Raw genomic sequence first — 14,161 nt, 5'->3', positions numbered from 1 at the left:
CCACCAGCAGCCCCAGCCCTGGAAAGAAAAGCATTATCACGGCCCCAGCTGAGCATCTGAAAGCCTCAGGTTTCCTCTGTGAAGAGAACGGGCAGAATGGGTGTGGGAGGAGGGGGACATCCTCGGGTGCTCTGCCCTGCCTTTTCTTATTTAAATCGAAGTGGTTCAAGTCCTGCATCTCCCTGGGGTAGGAAACCCTCCACCTGCCCTCCCTGTGCCCATGTACCCAGGGCTTCTTGGATGGGGTTGGGGGAATTCATGTGTGCTTTTCCTGCGATGATCTACCTCCCTCCAGTTCTTTTCTCCCGCACCTTCACACTTGTCTCCTACAGCAGCTCCTTTCCCCCAGGCTCCATGACTCGAACTGTGGACCACAACTCTACATTGCTTTCCCCCTGACACTGCTCACAGCATACCTTGGTGATGGTGCAGATATGTGAGTAAGGCACTGGGGAGAGGCAGAGGCCACACCACACCCTGAACAGTAGGCAACAGGGAGGTGAAGCGTACACATGCCTGGTAATGGCCCACCAACCTTGCCACTTCTCTCCTAGGTCCACCGACCTAGCAGCAGGTCACCAGCCCAATCCCTGATGTCAAGCACTAGCACATCCCAAACTTCAGAATGTTGACCTTGCTCAGGGTCACAGAAGATTTTTTCACTTTTCTCAATGCCCTTTATGCCCATATCTTTACATTTTCTGAGACTCATCGATCTCCCCACTCACACATCAGTCACTGGGCATGTTCTGGGTACCTGTACCCATGTCAAGCACTGTGAGAAAAGAAAAAGGAAAGCCTACACCCCAAAATACCCTGTACTTAGAAGAACGTTGTGAATCAAGTATTAACTCCATTGAGCAGATGAGGAACCAGAGCTCAGAAAGCCACATGGTGAGAAAGCGGGGCAGGAAAGGGGCTGGGTCTGCCTGGACTCTGCCCTTCCCTGCCCTGTGACAGAAAGCCTATATAAAATGTCCCCAGACTCTCGGGTGCCTGGGAGGTTGTGGAAACTGCTCTTCTAGTTGTCCATGGAGAGGCAGAGGCAGCCCATCCATCCCCTCAAGCTCTCTGCAGATGTGTTGGCAGACAGAGGACTGGGGGTTGTCCCCATCTCCATATGAGCATTCAGTGGTGTCCAGTCCCCGTCCTCATGCTACCTGCTACTCCGTGGCAATGTTCACCTAGTCTGCTCTGTGTCACACTCCAGGAGAAAAACGGGCTCTCCCTTGATCTGTCAATGGCAGCAAGCCTCCTCTCCCAACAGCACATAGTAGAAAAAAGCTGGGCTTTGAGTCAGGGTGTTCAGCATTCATAGCCCAGCTCTGTCATTTTTCATCTTTTAGACCATGAGCAAACCCCAAAATCCCCACAGGCTCAAAGCTCCATCCTAGCCCTTCTCTTCCAGCATCGTTGAGAAGATTCGGTGAGTTTCAGGGTCTGAATATGATGAACTTGATAAATAAAGGCTGCCTTTATCCCTCCCTCTGCTCCACATCCCCCTCTTTACCACGTTCACCCCAAAGTTGAACAATGTTGAAGCAAAGTAAGAGTGAGGAGGCACATGGCCCCAGGTCACCTGCAGAACTGCCACCATCTGCTTCCACCCAGGAAGCTCCTCTGCACACTAGGGCCTATGCTAGATGGACAACAAAATGGTCCCAACTCTCCATCCCTTAAGGCAGCCACTCCCTTGGCAATGTGACTTTGCAGTTCCCCCCTCAAGAGCAGTCTTCCATCCAGAGGAGGAGTCTCTTTCCCCTGCCTGTTGGGCTGACTTCATGGCTTGCTCTGGCCAAGAGATTGCAGCAGGAGTCACAATGCACCAGGTCTGAGCTCAGGCTTCAAGCAGCCCTGAGCACTCACACTTGCTCTCCTGGAACTCCGCTGCTGCCACATGAATAAGCCTGGGCTAGTGTGCCTGTCAAGGGGCAGGCTCATCACCCCAGCTTACAGCTGGCCAGTGCCATCCTCACCAGCCAGCCCAGACGCATGAGCCAGCCCAGCTGAGATCCAGTGAATCTAACCCAGGTCTGCTGACCAGGAGGTTCATGAATAACAACACATGCTTACTGTTGCATGACACTGAGTTTTAGGATGGTTTGTTACACTGCACACAGCTAGCTGATGCAGAGCCCTTCTTCTCTCCAAGGGGACTGGCAGCTCAAGCACAGATGGCAGGTGACCAAGGCCAGATTCCTACCAGTGATGTAGACAGGAGGCCAGGAAATACTGGGAAGAGGGAAGTTCCCCAGTAAAGGCTCCACCCTCAAGCCTGGAAACTCACAGCCCTAAATGGGAACAGTCATTCCTGTTTTCACACACAAATGTTGCCTTTTGGCCTGCCATGCCCCCCATCCTGTACCCATATAAACCCCAAATCACAGGCTCCATAAGCAGAAGGGCAGAGGAACAGAAGAGCGACACAGTAGAGAAGGAGAGGAGAGAAGGAGCATCTGAATGTTGAGAGGAGTTCGGTTGGAGACAGTCAGAGAGAAGATCAGCTGCAGGATGGTGGAACCCCAGGGGAATATAGTCTTCCCACTCCATCCCCTTTCCAGCTCCCCATCCATCCTGCTGAGAGCCACTTCCATCTGGCAATAAAATACCCTGCATTTACCATCCTTTAACTTGTCTGTGTGACCTGATTCTTCCTGGATGCCAGACAAGGACCTGAGTACTAAGAGGGTACTGAGCTTGTTAACACTTAAGCCTGCAGATGGCAGGAGCTAAAAGAGTACTGCAACATGCCCACTGGGGCTTTGGGAGTCACAGGCTCACCCCTAGTGCTACCGTGGGGCCAGAGCCCAAAAGCGCTCACCCCAGTTCCTGCACCTGCCCGTCTGCATGCCCCCCCTCCCATAAGGAGCAAGCAGCCGAACAAAGGAGCCACATCCCTATCACACGTCCTGCGAGTGGGGTCAGGGAACTCTCTTATCTCACCGGCACCAGGAGAGGGCTCTGTTTAGAGATGCCATGTGCAGAGAATGGCACCAGATGTGGACTACATGGCACAGATAGCTTCTCTGAGATAAATTCATACCAATTTAGATAATCTCTCTCATTTCTGCCTCTCATGACCCGCGCCCTCCCCCTGCCTCCCACTACATCTTCTTACAGCTTCCCCGCTGAGCTCCCCAATCAGCTCTTCAGTCAACAAACAGGCTGACTCACCTCAGGCTCAGGGGCGAGGCCCCCCAAGGCTGAACACCCTTGGGGATCCGGAAGCAGAAAGGGTAATTGAGCCATTTCGGCTGCTGCAGGCTGTTTCCCTTTGTAAATGCCTATTTCTCATGTCTACTGCCTCCTTGGCCAAAGGGGCTACCTGCTAATAAGCCACAGATACTCTGCAGGGAGGAGCTGACACTCTGCTCTGCTATTTAATGACCCACAAAGGAAGGAAAGGCCACCAGGTGTCTTCAGACCCATGCTTCAGGTTCACAGTTCTCTTTGACCCCAGACAGTCCTCTCAGACAGTCTCTGTAACGCTTTCAGCACGCCGGAGCACCAAGAATGGGATGGCATGATTTGAGATGGAACTCAAAATAGAAACAACAGCCAACCAGAAAATAAACACCAGAAAGTCCAGCGGCACTCAGGCCTTTTTCCCTGATGATTGCTTAGATGCTCCTTTGAAATATCAAAAATCAAACATTAAATTCTTACAATGTTTTATTTGGGCACTCCTGCTTGGCTGGAGTGTTAAGAATCTGTTTCATTTGCCCAGTGGGCAATCGAAGTTCTAGACAATGTTTGTGTGGGGACAGAAGTCGGTGCTCCTGGGGTCGCACCTTCCATCCATCTGTTTACCAGCCATAACACATGGCCCCTGAAAATGTGATTAAGAAAGATTAACGGGCCCCAGTTCCTGCCCTTAGCGTTCCCAGATCACACAAGGAGGGAGATGCAATAGAGGGTCACAGCACAAGCAGTTGGTGCAGGGCTAGCTCTGGGATGAGGTGGTGATGGAGGTGTGTTCAGGAGGCAGCAGGCTCTGAGGGATGTGACAGTGCTGTCATGGAGAGGGGACAGTGGACTAAGATGCCAGAGGCCTGCAAGACCAGTGCTGGTTGACACCTGGACAGAGCTCACAGCAGCTTCCCCAGCACTCAGGGACATTGGAAAGATGAGCAGGACGGTGGGGACAGAGGAGGAAAGGGATAGAGCCATGCAGAGCCTTAAACACAGATCCTAACAGGACAGCTCTCTGTTCCCTTCCCGAACTCAGCCAGGCCCCGCGTTCTGGCTGCCTCTTGCAGCCGCTGAGTTCCAAGCCCATCTGAACAAAATCTAGAAACATTTCTTTCTTGTGATCTTATTTCTAAGAATTTCTAAGAGAAAATGTAAATTTCTCAGACCGGAAGCACTTTTGCTAAAGTGCTAAGGCTTTAAAATCCGTAAACAGTGGGATATAATTAGATGCAAATGCAGGGCCATATTCAAAATTAATCTCCTATAATTAATTAGTAATTTAAAATATTCTGGTAAATGATACTTAAATGGCACAGAATTATCCTAGCTCTGAGTGATAAAGTCGTCTGCTAAAGATTTACCTTGTTAGAGTGAGAAATATTTGCATATATCATGTGGGACAACAGAACGTTGAGATTGCTAATTTACCTTTGCTATAAATGTACTAAAAAGCACAGTCTTTATATTCAAATTGCGGGAGCTTCACTCACTGCAGCAAATTCTGAGAAGCAATTGATTTGAAGACAGGACTAAACCCAGGCTGGGCTTCTATGAAGGATTAAATTGACCTCCAGGCACACTCCATGCTTGGGAAGCCAATCTGGGAGAGGTGTTGGGAGTGGCCCCTTCCACCTTTTTCCTTAACCTAACTCCATCCAGCCTGGATGTAAAGTGACATCTTGTACCAGAGCAACGGAAAGCTGTCCAACTAACCAGCTATTCTCTCTGCTGTTCTTTCTCCTCTTCTTCTCTCTACAGAAAGAGATCACTGGTATCTAACTGCAGAGGTCAATGCCATCTGCTGCAACTGTCACTGGGTAGCTGCCATTTCTTTTCCAAAGACAGAATACCTCTCCCAGACTGTTCTGCCACCAGCAATGCTCTCCTCCTGGTGGATGTGTATGCATATTGATGTGTGGATCTGCACAGGTGCATGTGTTTGTGTGTGTGTCAGTGCCTGTTGGGATGTGCCAGTCTGAGGGTCTGGTTGTACCAGTGTATGTGGCTGCTGGTTGTATCATTGCATCTGTGTCCATGTGTGCACGTGTGTGTGTGTGTGCACAAATGCATGCCTGGTCTCCCACACGTTCTTCCACTACTGCTTACCACCACCACATACGCTGATCTCTCTGCACCCCACGCTCCACTGCCATGTGCCACAGCTGGGCCCAGGAATGTCCCACCTGCAGGAGCAGCCCTGGCCTCATCTGCTGAGCCACCCAGGCCTAAGGCAGCACTCTTAGGCAAACGTAAGCCTTCCCACTAGCCAAAGTTTTCGGACCAAAGCCCTTGCTGATGTGCTGGCCTAGGAGTTGTTGACCAGCCAAACAGGCAACCAAAGTACACACACACACAAAAACAGCTGATCCCATTTCTATTGGAAGTAAGAAATATTAAATTCCCATTCATTTAGTCCTTCAACACTACTGTAGACAAGGTCCCATGCTGCTCTCAGGAAATAAAATGGTGAACATCACACAGTCCCTGGCCTACAGGCAGCACGTTCTAGTTACAGGGACAGATTATCCAACATCTGCAGGACATACAGAAACAGATCGTGCCTGGACATCAGGGCTGGGCAGGCTGCCCGCCTCCTTGTGAACTGGAAGGAAGGAGCAGCAACTCTTCTCCATAAAGAAAACAAATGGTTTAAAATCATTTAATTTTTCCACTCTTTCCAGTGAAACAAAAGACTAGAAGGGAGAGGAGGAAACAAAAGGAAAGAGGGAGGCCTATGTACGGTAGAGACAGTGGCATAGAACCAATAAATAAGAGGTGAAAGGACAAAGCCCTGGAGTCCTCAAAATGCCCACAGACACTGAGAGAGGCCTTAGTGGATGACACCCCTGGGGCACAGCTGCTCTGCCAGCCACTGGAATGCCCAGCAGTGGCATGGTGTGTGGCCATGACTTTCCATATCATAGCCAGTCTTGGAGAAGAGGAGGCACTGCCTCTGAATTCCATGCCCCTCAGCATTTGATAGGGTTCCTCATCCATAGGAGGCTCCCAATTGGTACTTGCTGGGTGAGTAGGTGATTGGATGATGGATGAGTAGATGGACAGATGAATGGATGAACGGAGAGAGAGATGGATGACAAATGAATAGATTAGCAGAATCCCTCCAGGAAGTTGAGATGAAGCCCAGGGCCAAATGACTGTGGACTGGAGTTCTCCCCATAAAGCCTGACCTGGAGAAGAACAACAATAAGACATGTAAACTGTAGGGTGTTAACCTCTAACACCCTGAAAAGGACCCCAAGAACACACCAGTCCTGAAGTCTGGATTTCCTGCCCCAGGCTAGGGAGCCCTCCCTGCTGACATCCCAGCCTCAGCTCCAGCCACTCCCTCTCCTGCACACCCATGACTGCAACTGCACCACACACAATTTCCTGAATGCAATAGGGATCCCCTGACCCCTCTCTCCAGCCCTTCCTTGTTCACAGAGTTAGTGCAAGTTCATTCCTACAGACCCAGACCCAGAGTCACCTAGTCCAGGAAGCTTCCATTGACCCTCTGATGACCCCATCTCTCCCTGGCCAGAGGACATCACTCTGTCTTCCGTGCTCTTACAAGACTTGGCCACACCTCTGCCATTACAGGTAAAAGGGTCTGTTCACACCTCAGTCCTCCTCACCAAGCTGGGAGCCCTGTGAGAGCAGGGACAACAGCCTACATGCTCATAGAACTTGGCACAGGCTGGGGCTCAGTAAATGCTGGAGAAGTGACAGGAAGAGCCATGAGCAGAAGAGAGAAAGCTCCAGCAGCCACTAGCAGGATTCCCAGAGCAAGGCCCCTCTCAGCAGCTGCTGCCTTGGTCACTTCAGCATTTCCATGGGCCAAGATCCCCAGCTGGTGAGGAAGCTGATGGGCTTGCATGAGGAGAACATCATAGGTAGTTGTCACTGTGCACTGAAGTCCCAATTAGCAACCTGTGGCCCAGAGAAGAACCAAGACCCAACTAGGATCCAATGAGTCCAAGCCACTCCCCAATTAGGGTATGATTGGAAAGAGCCACCCACACTCACATGGAGGGCTCCAAGGTCAAGCCCAAGGCAGAACAGGCCCCACTGGAGGAAGGGACCTTCCATGGCCTGTACTCTCGGCAGTCCCCAGAGCAGCCCCATGGTGGCCCCAGGCCTGGGACCCGGAGACCTGAGTTCTATCACCCTCAGGCCCATCCTCCCTGAGGGGAGCCTCTCCACACCTTTTTAAGATGATGCAGTGCTGTGGTGGCTACTAAGATGGTGATGAGGAGGCCTCAGAGGATGAATGTGGAATAAAGACTGAGCGAGTGACGTGAGGGGTCTCTAGGTGGGGCCTGACACACAAGCCCACAGGGTCCCCAGGCAGGCCCCAGCACCTTGGCCTGCCACAACTCTTCCACTCACCCACTCACTGCCAAGGCCAGGCTCACAGAACCTGCAGGCCCTGCCAGCACAGCCCCTCGTGAAGCGGAATCACAGAGAGGCTGGTGGTGCCATGTGCCCCCAGGCCAACAGCCACCTGCAGTGAATGAATGCCATTTTGCAAAATGTAAAAGATTCCAGCAGCTCCGTCTTCCTCACTCACTCCCATTTGGCTAGGCTTTTTGAGTAGGGAAGAGGAGAACTTACAACTAGGAAAGCCCCATAGCCCATGCCGACTCTAGCTCATCCATACCATCCCGGATACAGCATAACATTGACATGAAGTTGATGTGTTGGGGGTGCTGAGGGGACATTTACTCCTCCTTAACTGTGCTTTGGGCTTCATAAAATTCAGGACATGTTCTGGCAGTGTGTCATCCTTGTGAACATCGTTTGTCCTTATCACAACAAAGAGGAGGTTGGGTCAGTCTGCTCAAGAAGCCCATGCAATGCCTCCAGGTGGTGAGGAAGGCTTCGTGCAGGGACAGCATTCCCAGGTGTTCCTAGGGGATCTGCTGGGCTAGCCAGTCAGATAGCTCACGTTTACTCCAGAATCCACACTTCTTCCCCACCACACTTAGGAGATATGTTAAAATGTGTATAAGCACCCTGAGAACCTCAGCCAAACCCTGGCCAGAGACAGTGGAACCATATCTTCCCCGATGAAGCCAGCATGCCCTATTTCCCCACTCCAGCAAGTGCAGTGCTGTACGCTGTGTTCCTGGAATCATCACAGATGGAAGAGAGGGACTCTGGAGGGAGTAAAATCCGGACTTGAATCCTGTTCAATGCCTAAGCGGCTATTTGTGTGACCTTAAGTAAGTCATTTAACATCTTTAGCTTTTCAATTTCCTCCGTCTGCAAAGTGTGAGGATTAGAGAATGCACAAAGGGCCAGAGCCATCGTGGGCACCCAAGAAACCTCAGCTTCCTCCCTCCCAAAGGCAGGCACATGGGAACAGGGATCAAGACTCTTATCATCGGCGGAGACTGAAGACTACGGTGGGAGCTGTTGGCCCAAAGTCCAAATGCCATCATTCCCCTCAATCTTCTGCCAACACTCCCAGGGACTTGGCTGATGTTAAGAGTCCAGCAAAAGAAACTGTAGAATACTAGAGGGTGGGGGTTTAGAAAAGACCTATTGGATACTATTCTCACCACCTGGGTGACGGGATCCGTACCCCAAACCTCAGTATCACACAAGATTCCCATGTAACAAATCTGCACATGCACCCCCTGTATCTAAAATAAAAGTTGAAATTTAAAAATAAAATAATGGCCCACAAAAAAAATAGTGGCCACCCCAGAGCCTTCCCCATTCCCATCACACCCAGCAATGCAAGCAGGACAAAGCAAGCCCAGCGAATCCACCACTGCAGGCGTTTGCAAATTAACCACTTGAAAATAACATCCTTAGGCCAGTCTTAGTTATGTGTTAAATCCTCACAGGGCTAGAAACAGGAAGGGGCTAAAATCCTCTAGAAGGAAAATGCATGAATATGTGCAGTGAAAAGAAAACAGATGCTTCTTGAAAAGCTATATGCTAAATGCTTTATCATAGCTGTCTCCTTCATCCCTTTTAACAGATGAAGAAACAGAGGCTAAGAGAGTGATGCAAATGGCCCAAGGTCACACAAATAATAAGTCAGGGAGCTGGGACTTGCCCTCAAATCCATTCAGCTCCAAAGCCAATAGTCTTTCCACCCGCAAGCTTCACAGCAGAGCAAGGAGGAAAGGAAGCAAGGGGAAGGGGCAAGGAATTGGCGAGAAGCAAGAAGGGAGGGGGCCGGCGATGAGATTAGTCGACACCATCACCAGTACAGAATCCAGCTGGGGAAATACTGCAAGAAGAGCCATCCCCTGAGCAGACTTTTGCAAACACACAGCTGGGCATATTCTGAGAAAGAATGGACATGTTAGTGCTGCTAATCCCAGGCTGCCCATTACTGGACTGAATCACTTCATACAGGGCAACATGTTCTGGTGAAAATGCCGGGAGCCGACAGGACATCACAGCCTGGCGGACCACCGGCGTGATTCGGGGCCTGATTAGCAGAGAGCATTAGGGCTGCCGGCCAATTGTACCACATTAAGCATTCCAAATTTTAAGTTCCCCAGCAGTGGGCTTTGGGCTGGCTCCTAATGCATAAGGTAGCATTCTGAGTAATAATTAATCAGAAGGAAAAGCCGAATAAGCAAGCAAAGTACATCAAATGGAATTAGTATAATGCCATGTTTCACTTCAGTTTACTTTCAATCAGAGAGGGCCAACAAGGTGACTGGAGTTGTCTGGAGAACCTGCAGGGAGCCCTTGGCCACCCCATGACCTGTTCAATCTGCCTCTGCTCCCAGGCATACCACATCCCCAGCTCACCCCCCAAAACCAACCCAGGCCAGATGGAGACCTGCCAACTCCAGCCTATCAGCTTTCTGCCATTAGACTACCTGGGCCAGCACCAATCAGCCAACTCATAGGTTATTTCTAGTTTGTTCTCAAATTAATGGATTCTTTACAAATGAATGGATTCTTTACTAACTAATGGATCTTAAGCTGATGGGCCCTGTCTTCATTAGAAGGCTGCAACCTCGAACAGAGGTGTTTTTAAAAGAAATACACACTGATTATTAGCCCAAGTGCCAAAAAAATTAGAACATCTAATGTATCCTTCAACGATAGGCAAAGACACCTCCTCCAGGTGCTAAGAAATCCCAAGGCAGACCTAACCACCTCTGCAGAAAGCTGGAAATTTATTTTATCCCTAGAGGCTTACACCTGTCAACAAAGAGAGGAAAATTAAAAAGGAAAAAAAAAAAAGTCCTGAGTCTTGCCTCAGAAATCTCTGGCAGTGACTTCTAAACAGGCTTCCCACCAGCCTCCCCACAGCTTCTCAGAGGCTAGGCAGGCCTTGACTCACCTGTCAGGGAACAACCAGGAGCCAAGTAGTGCTCAGAGAATCCCCCCTTACAGGCTGTGTGCTGTGGGCCGAGCACCTACGGGTCTCCATGTCCGTTTAGGTCATGCGTAAGAGGACTGTCCCCTGCAGCCCACCTGAGCCATCTTCTGCAGAACCCTGGGCACCAGGCCCCTGAGGCCTCAGGCCCCCATGACCTACCTCGTTGATGAAGGAGTGGGCTCCCTGTGGGCTGAGCAGCAGGATGGCACGGCGAAGCGTGTCCCGGTAGCGATTCAGCTCCTCTGTCTTCATCGTGGTGAAGAGGCTGGTGAATACGTGGCTAATGTTCTTGTCCACCTTTTGTAAAGAGACGTCAAGGCCCAGCCGCGAGGCCTGGTCCAGAAAGCTTTGAAGCCCACGGATATCTGAGCAGTGGGAGAAGAGGAGGAGGAGAAAAATCATCTTTAAGTGGGAATGCACCGGGGAGGGTGTCTAACTCCAACACGTTCCACCCCTGCAGGCTACCACGAAAAATGAGGGTCCAAGTCGGCCTCATTGATTCCCCTAAACAGAGGTTGGAGGACACCGGCATAGACCCAGCAGTGCTCACCAGTGTCCAGCCCTGGCTGACTGTCTCCCCCCACAGGTTGGTTGCCATCCAACGGGTTCTATGGCCAGAAAGTGCCCTTGATTTATGACAAGCTCTCTTTCTTTCCCTATACGGGCCCAATCATGGCAATTCTGGCCTTCAGGCCACAATTGCTGGCGGTTCCTGGCCCTAGCATCCCCAGTTCCCTTCACCTCCCTCTGTTCCCAACATGAGGCTCCTTGGCCAACCATGGCCAGTTGAGGCACCTGACTGGAGCAGGCCTGGCCTCATCAGATAGGCAGTGCAAGCCCTCAGTCCCTGCACCAATCCTGCCAATGCACAGCCTGCACCATGGCACCCCAGACCTGAGGCGTGGGACCCCGTCTGGCTTCAGGGACCTGATTTTCCTTGATGAAACATTCTTCCTGCCTGTTTCCAGCTGGAGTGACTCTCACTCCAAGTCCAGTCAGAAGCCCACATCCTGACTGGATCAGGGATGAGCAGGGGGTTCAAGGAGGTACAGACAGAGCCCATCCTGGCATGTTGGTGATCACTGGGAGAGAGGCCTGTTGGCACAAACCACCCAGGGATGGAAGATTCAACAAGAAGGGACCTGGAAGCCAATATAGTTGCACTGCACACTGCTACAAATCTATCCTTGTGAGGCCTGAGGGTGCTAAAGTTTTTTCAACCAGTGCCAAAATCATCTCTTAGCAGCAGCCTTGTACAAGCCATTTGGCTTTCCCAAAAAGAGACATGCCCAGGAACAGAGGCAGGCGGGTCTGAGACTGAGACATGGTCCTGACGATGTCATTTTCAGCCCCTGGGTGCATGTGAGGCTGAAGCCTGTTTCTCCCGAACTTTCCAGTTCCATGAGCCAGTGAATGCCTTTGCTTGCCTAAGGTGGGTCATGTGCAGCCCAGAGTCTCAATCCACAGGCCATTTTTTCACAGCCTGGGATGTTTCTTGCATCTGGCCCATCCTTGCATTCCACCTCCCATAAGCAAGAGCTGTGCCTGAGTCACAGCCTCCAAAGGACACTCTAGGTCTGCCCAGACCCACGAGCTGCACTGTCCCCATGCCCTGGGATGCCCACAGGCGCGGCCTGGCCCATGCAGTCACCAAGATCAAAATCCAAATAAACAGTGTTAGTTCAACCAGGTTTTGTTCCCAACCTGTCCCTCTCCAAAACTCTCTCTGTACTCATTTTGCAAACTTCCTGGTCTACACTCATGCCAAGTGCCATGCAAGCTGCTGCAGTAGTCCCAGGCTCCCTGTTGTGCCAAGAGGACAGGCTCACCGCTAAGCGTAGTCCCAGCTGGTCTGTGGGACAGGAGCCATCATGGGGAACCAAGCAGCATAAGGGAGGAGAACAGAGCACCATGGCCATCGTAATGAGGGTGCTGGGGGCTGTGCACAGGGCCCCCCTTACCACTACAGAGGGAAAGCCCTAGACTAGGGCCTCAGCACCTGCCAGGAACCCTGACACTTAGGACTCAGTACAGTCTCTGAAGCCCTCAGGCAAATCACTATCCCCTTTGAGCCTGAGGAGCTCTCTGTAAAATGGGATGAAAATCGCCAACTACCATTTTCCTGGGACTCTGAAGAACCACACTTCCTGTGCAGGCCACCTGCTTGTGTCTCAGGAGCCCGCACCTGGGAGTACAGGGAGCCCACCTCCTGGTGGTGCATGGGGAGGGCACAGCAGCATACCAATGAGAACCCTGGGGGCCCTCTAGAGATGGCAAATGCATGATCACCCAACCATGACCTCAGCTGGCCCCTTGTCCATCAGCAGCCTGGTCCCTGGAGCACAGCCATGTGGCCAAACCCACTGGCTTCACAAAGCACAAGGGTCTCGGTATTGCTCTGCCCACTGTGTCAGACAGGAAGGAGAGCCAGCCCCAGGGCCGAGATGAAGTGGCCAGCACAGGGCTCCCCCAAAGCGAAGAAAGGTAGCCAACTGAGGACAATAGGGTGCCTTACGCCTGCCCCAGTGCTCCAGGCCCCCAACACACAAGCCCCAGGCTGTCAACACCCTTGGGGTTCCCAGAGAGGCAACTCAGTCTCCATCAGTCTGTTCAGGGCCATGGGGATCTGTAGCTCCCAAGCTTCCTGAAAGAAAAGGTTAAGAAGATAAAGACCTCTTCTTAACCAATCAGAGGGAGTAGCAGGGCAAGTGTGCAGAGATGGCTCAGAAGCCCCAACCAGAAACACCAGCGCTGGTGTCAGCCCCAGTCCTGCCCTCTCTGGAGCACAGCACAATGCAAATCTGTCCATCATAAGCTGGAGAACATCTCAGCACCCAGCGGCCACCCACACCAAAACCAGCAGTGGGCAGCTGTGCTGGGCACATAACAGCCTTCCATGGGTGCCAATGAGGGTTTCCCCCTGGATCTGGGCTGTACATAACACAACCTCTAGCCATATATGGCCATTAAAACTTCAATTAATTGAAGAGAAACACAATTACATGCTCAGCTCCTCAGGTGCACTAGCCACATTTCAAGTACTCAACAGCCACATCTGGCTGGTGGCTACCATGTTGGACAGCACAGATATAGCTCACATGAGATGGATCATCACAGAAAGTCCTACTGCCTGGTACTGCCTGGAGAAACCGCCTTTAACCAGTGTGGTATAAACGATATTCCTAAATATGGGAGACTGGCTGCCTCCAGGCCCCTGGCAAAGGCTCCTAATCCCAGGCTTTTTGTTCTGTCACTGTGAGGACTCCTCCAGCTCCAGCTCCAGCTCCAGCCTTGGCCAAGTGACCCGCTTTGACTATGGGACAGTAGTAAACTTGACGCAAAGAGAGGTTTGAAAAAGTGTTTGTGCATTTCCATTTCCACTCTTGAACCATGCCACCACCATGAGAACATCTCCAGGCCTGCTGCTGGAGGAATGTGGAGACACAGAGGAGAGTCAGGGAGGCACCCAGGCAGCCATCCCCAGCTGCAAGCCAGCTGAACTCAGATGCACAAGCGAGCCCAGAGCGGAACTGCCCAGTTGACCTATAGACTCATAAAAAACAATAAATGACTGCTGTTCTAAGCCACTAAGTTTTGGGACGGTTTGTT

General features: G+C 51.3%; 1 protein-coding gene across 5 annotated transcripts in view; it reads right to left on the bottom strand.

Moving 5' to 3' along the window:
* GRID1 (glutamate ionotropic receptor delta type subunit 1) overlaps nucleotides 1-14,161 on the bottom strand; it is a 791,530-nt gene that overhangs the window by 557,880 nt on the left and 219,489 nt on the right. For all 5 annotated transcript variants that reach the window (XM_054435979.2, XM_063669881.1, XM_054435978.2 and 2 more), the window contains exon 4: nucleotides 10,712-10,917. In XM_054435979.2, coding sequence (XP_054291954.1) covers nucleotides 10,712-10,917 — 206 coding nt within the window. The remainder of the gene's footprint in view (nucleotides 1-10,711; nucleotides 10,918-14,161) is intronic.

The sequence above is a fragment of the Pongo pygmaeus genome, chromosome 8 (genome assembly GCF_028885625.2).
Source record: "Pongo pygmaeus isolate AG05252 chromosome 8, NHGRI_mPonPyg2-v2.0_pri, whole genome shotgun sequence".
Classification (NCBI taxonomy): Eukaryota; Metazoa; Chordata; class Mammalia; order Primates; family Hominidae; genus Pongo; species Pongo pygmaeus.
Note: the sequence above shows the minus strand (reverse complement) of the source record. Positions and strands in the feature narration are given on the sequence as shown.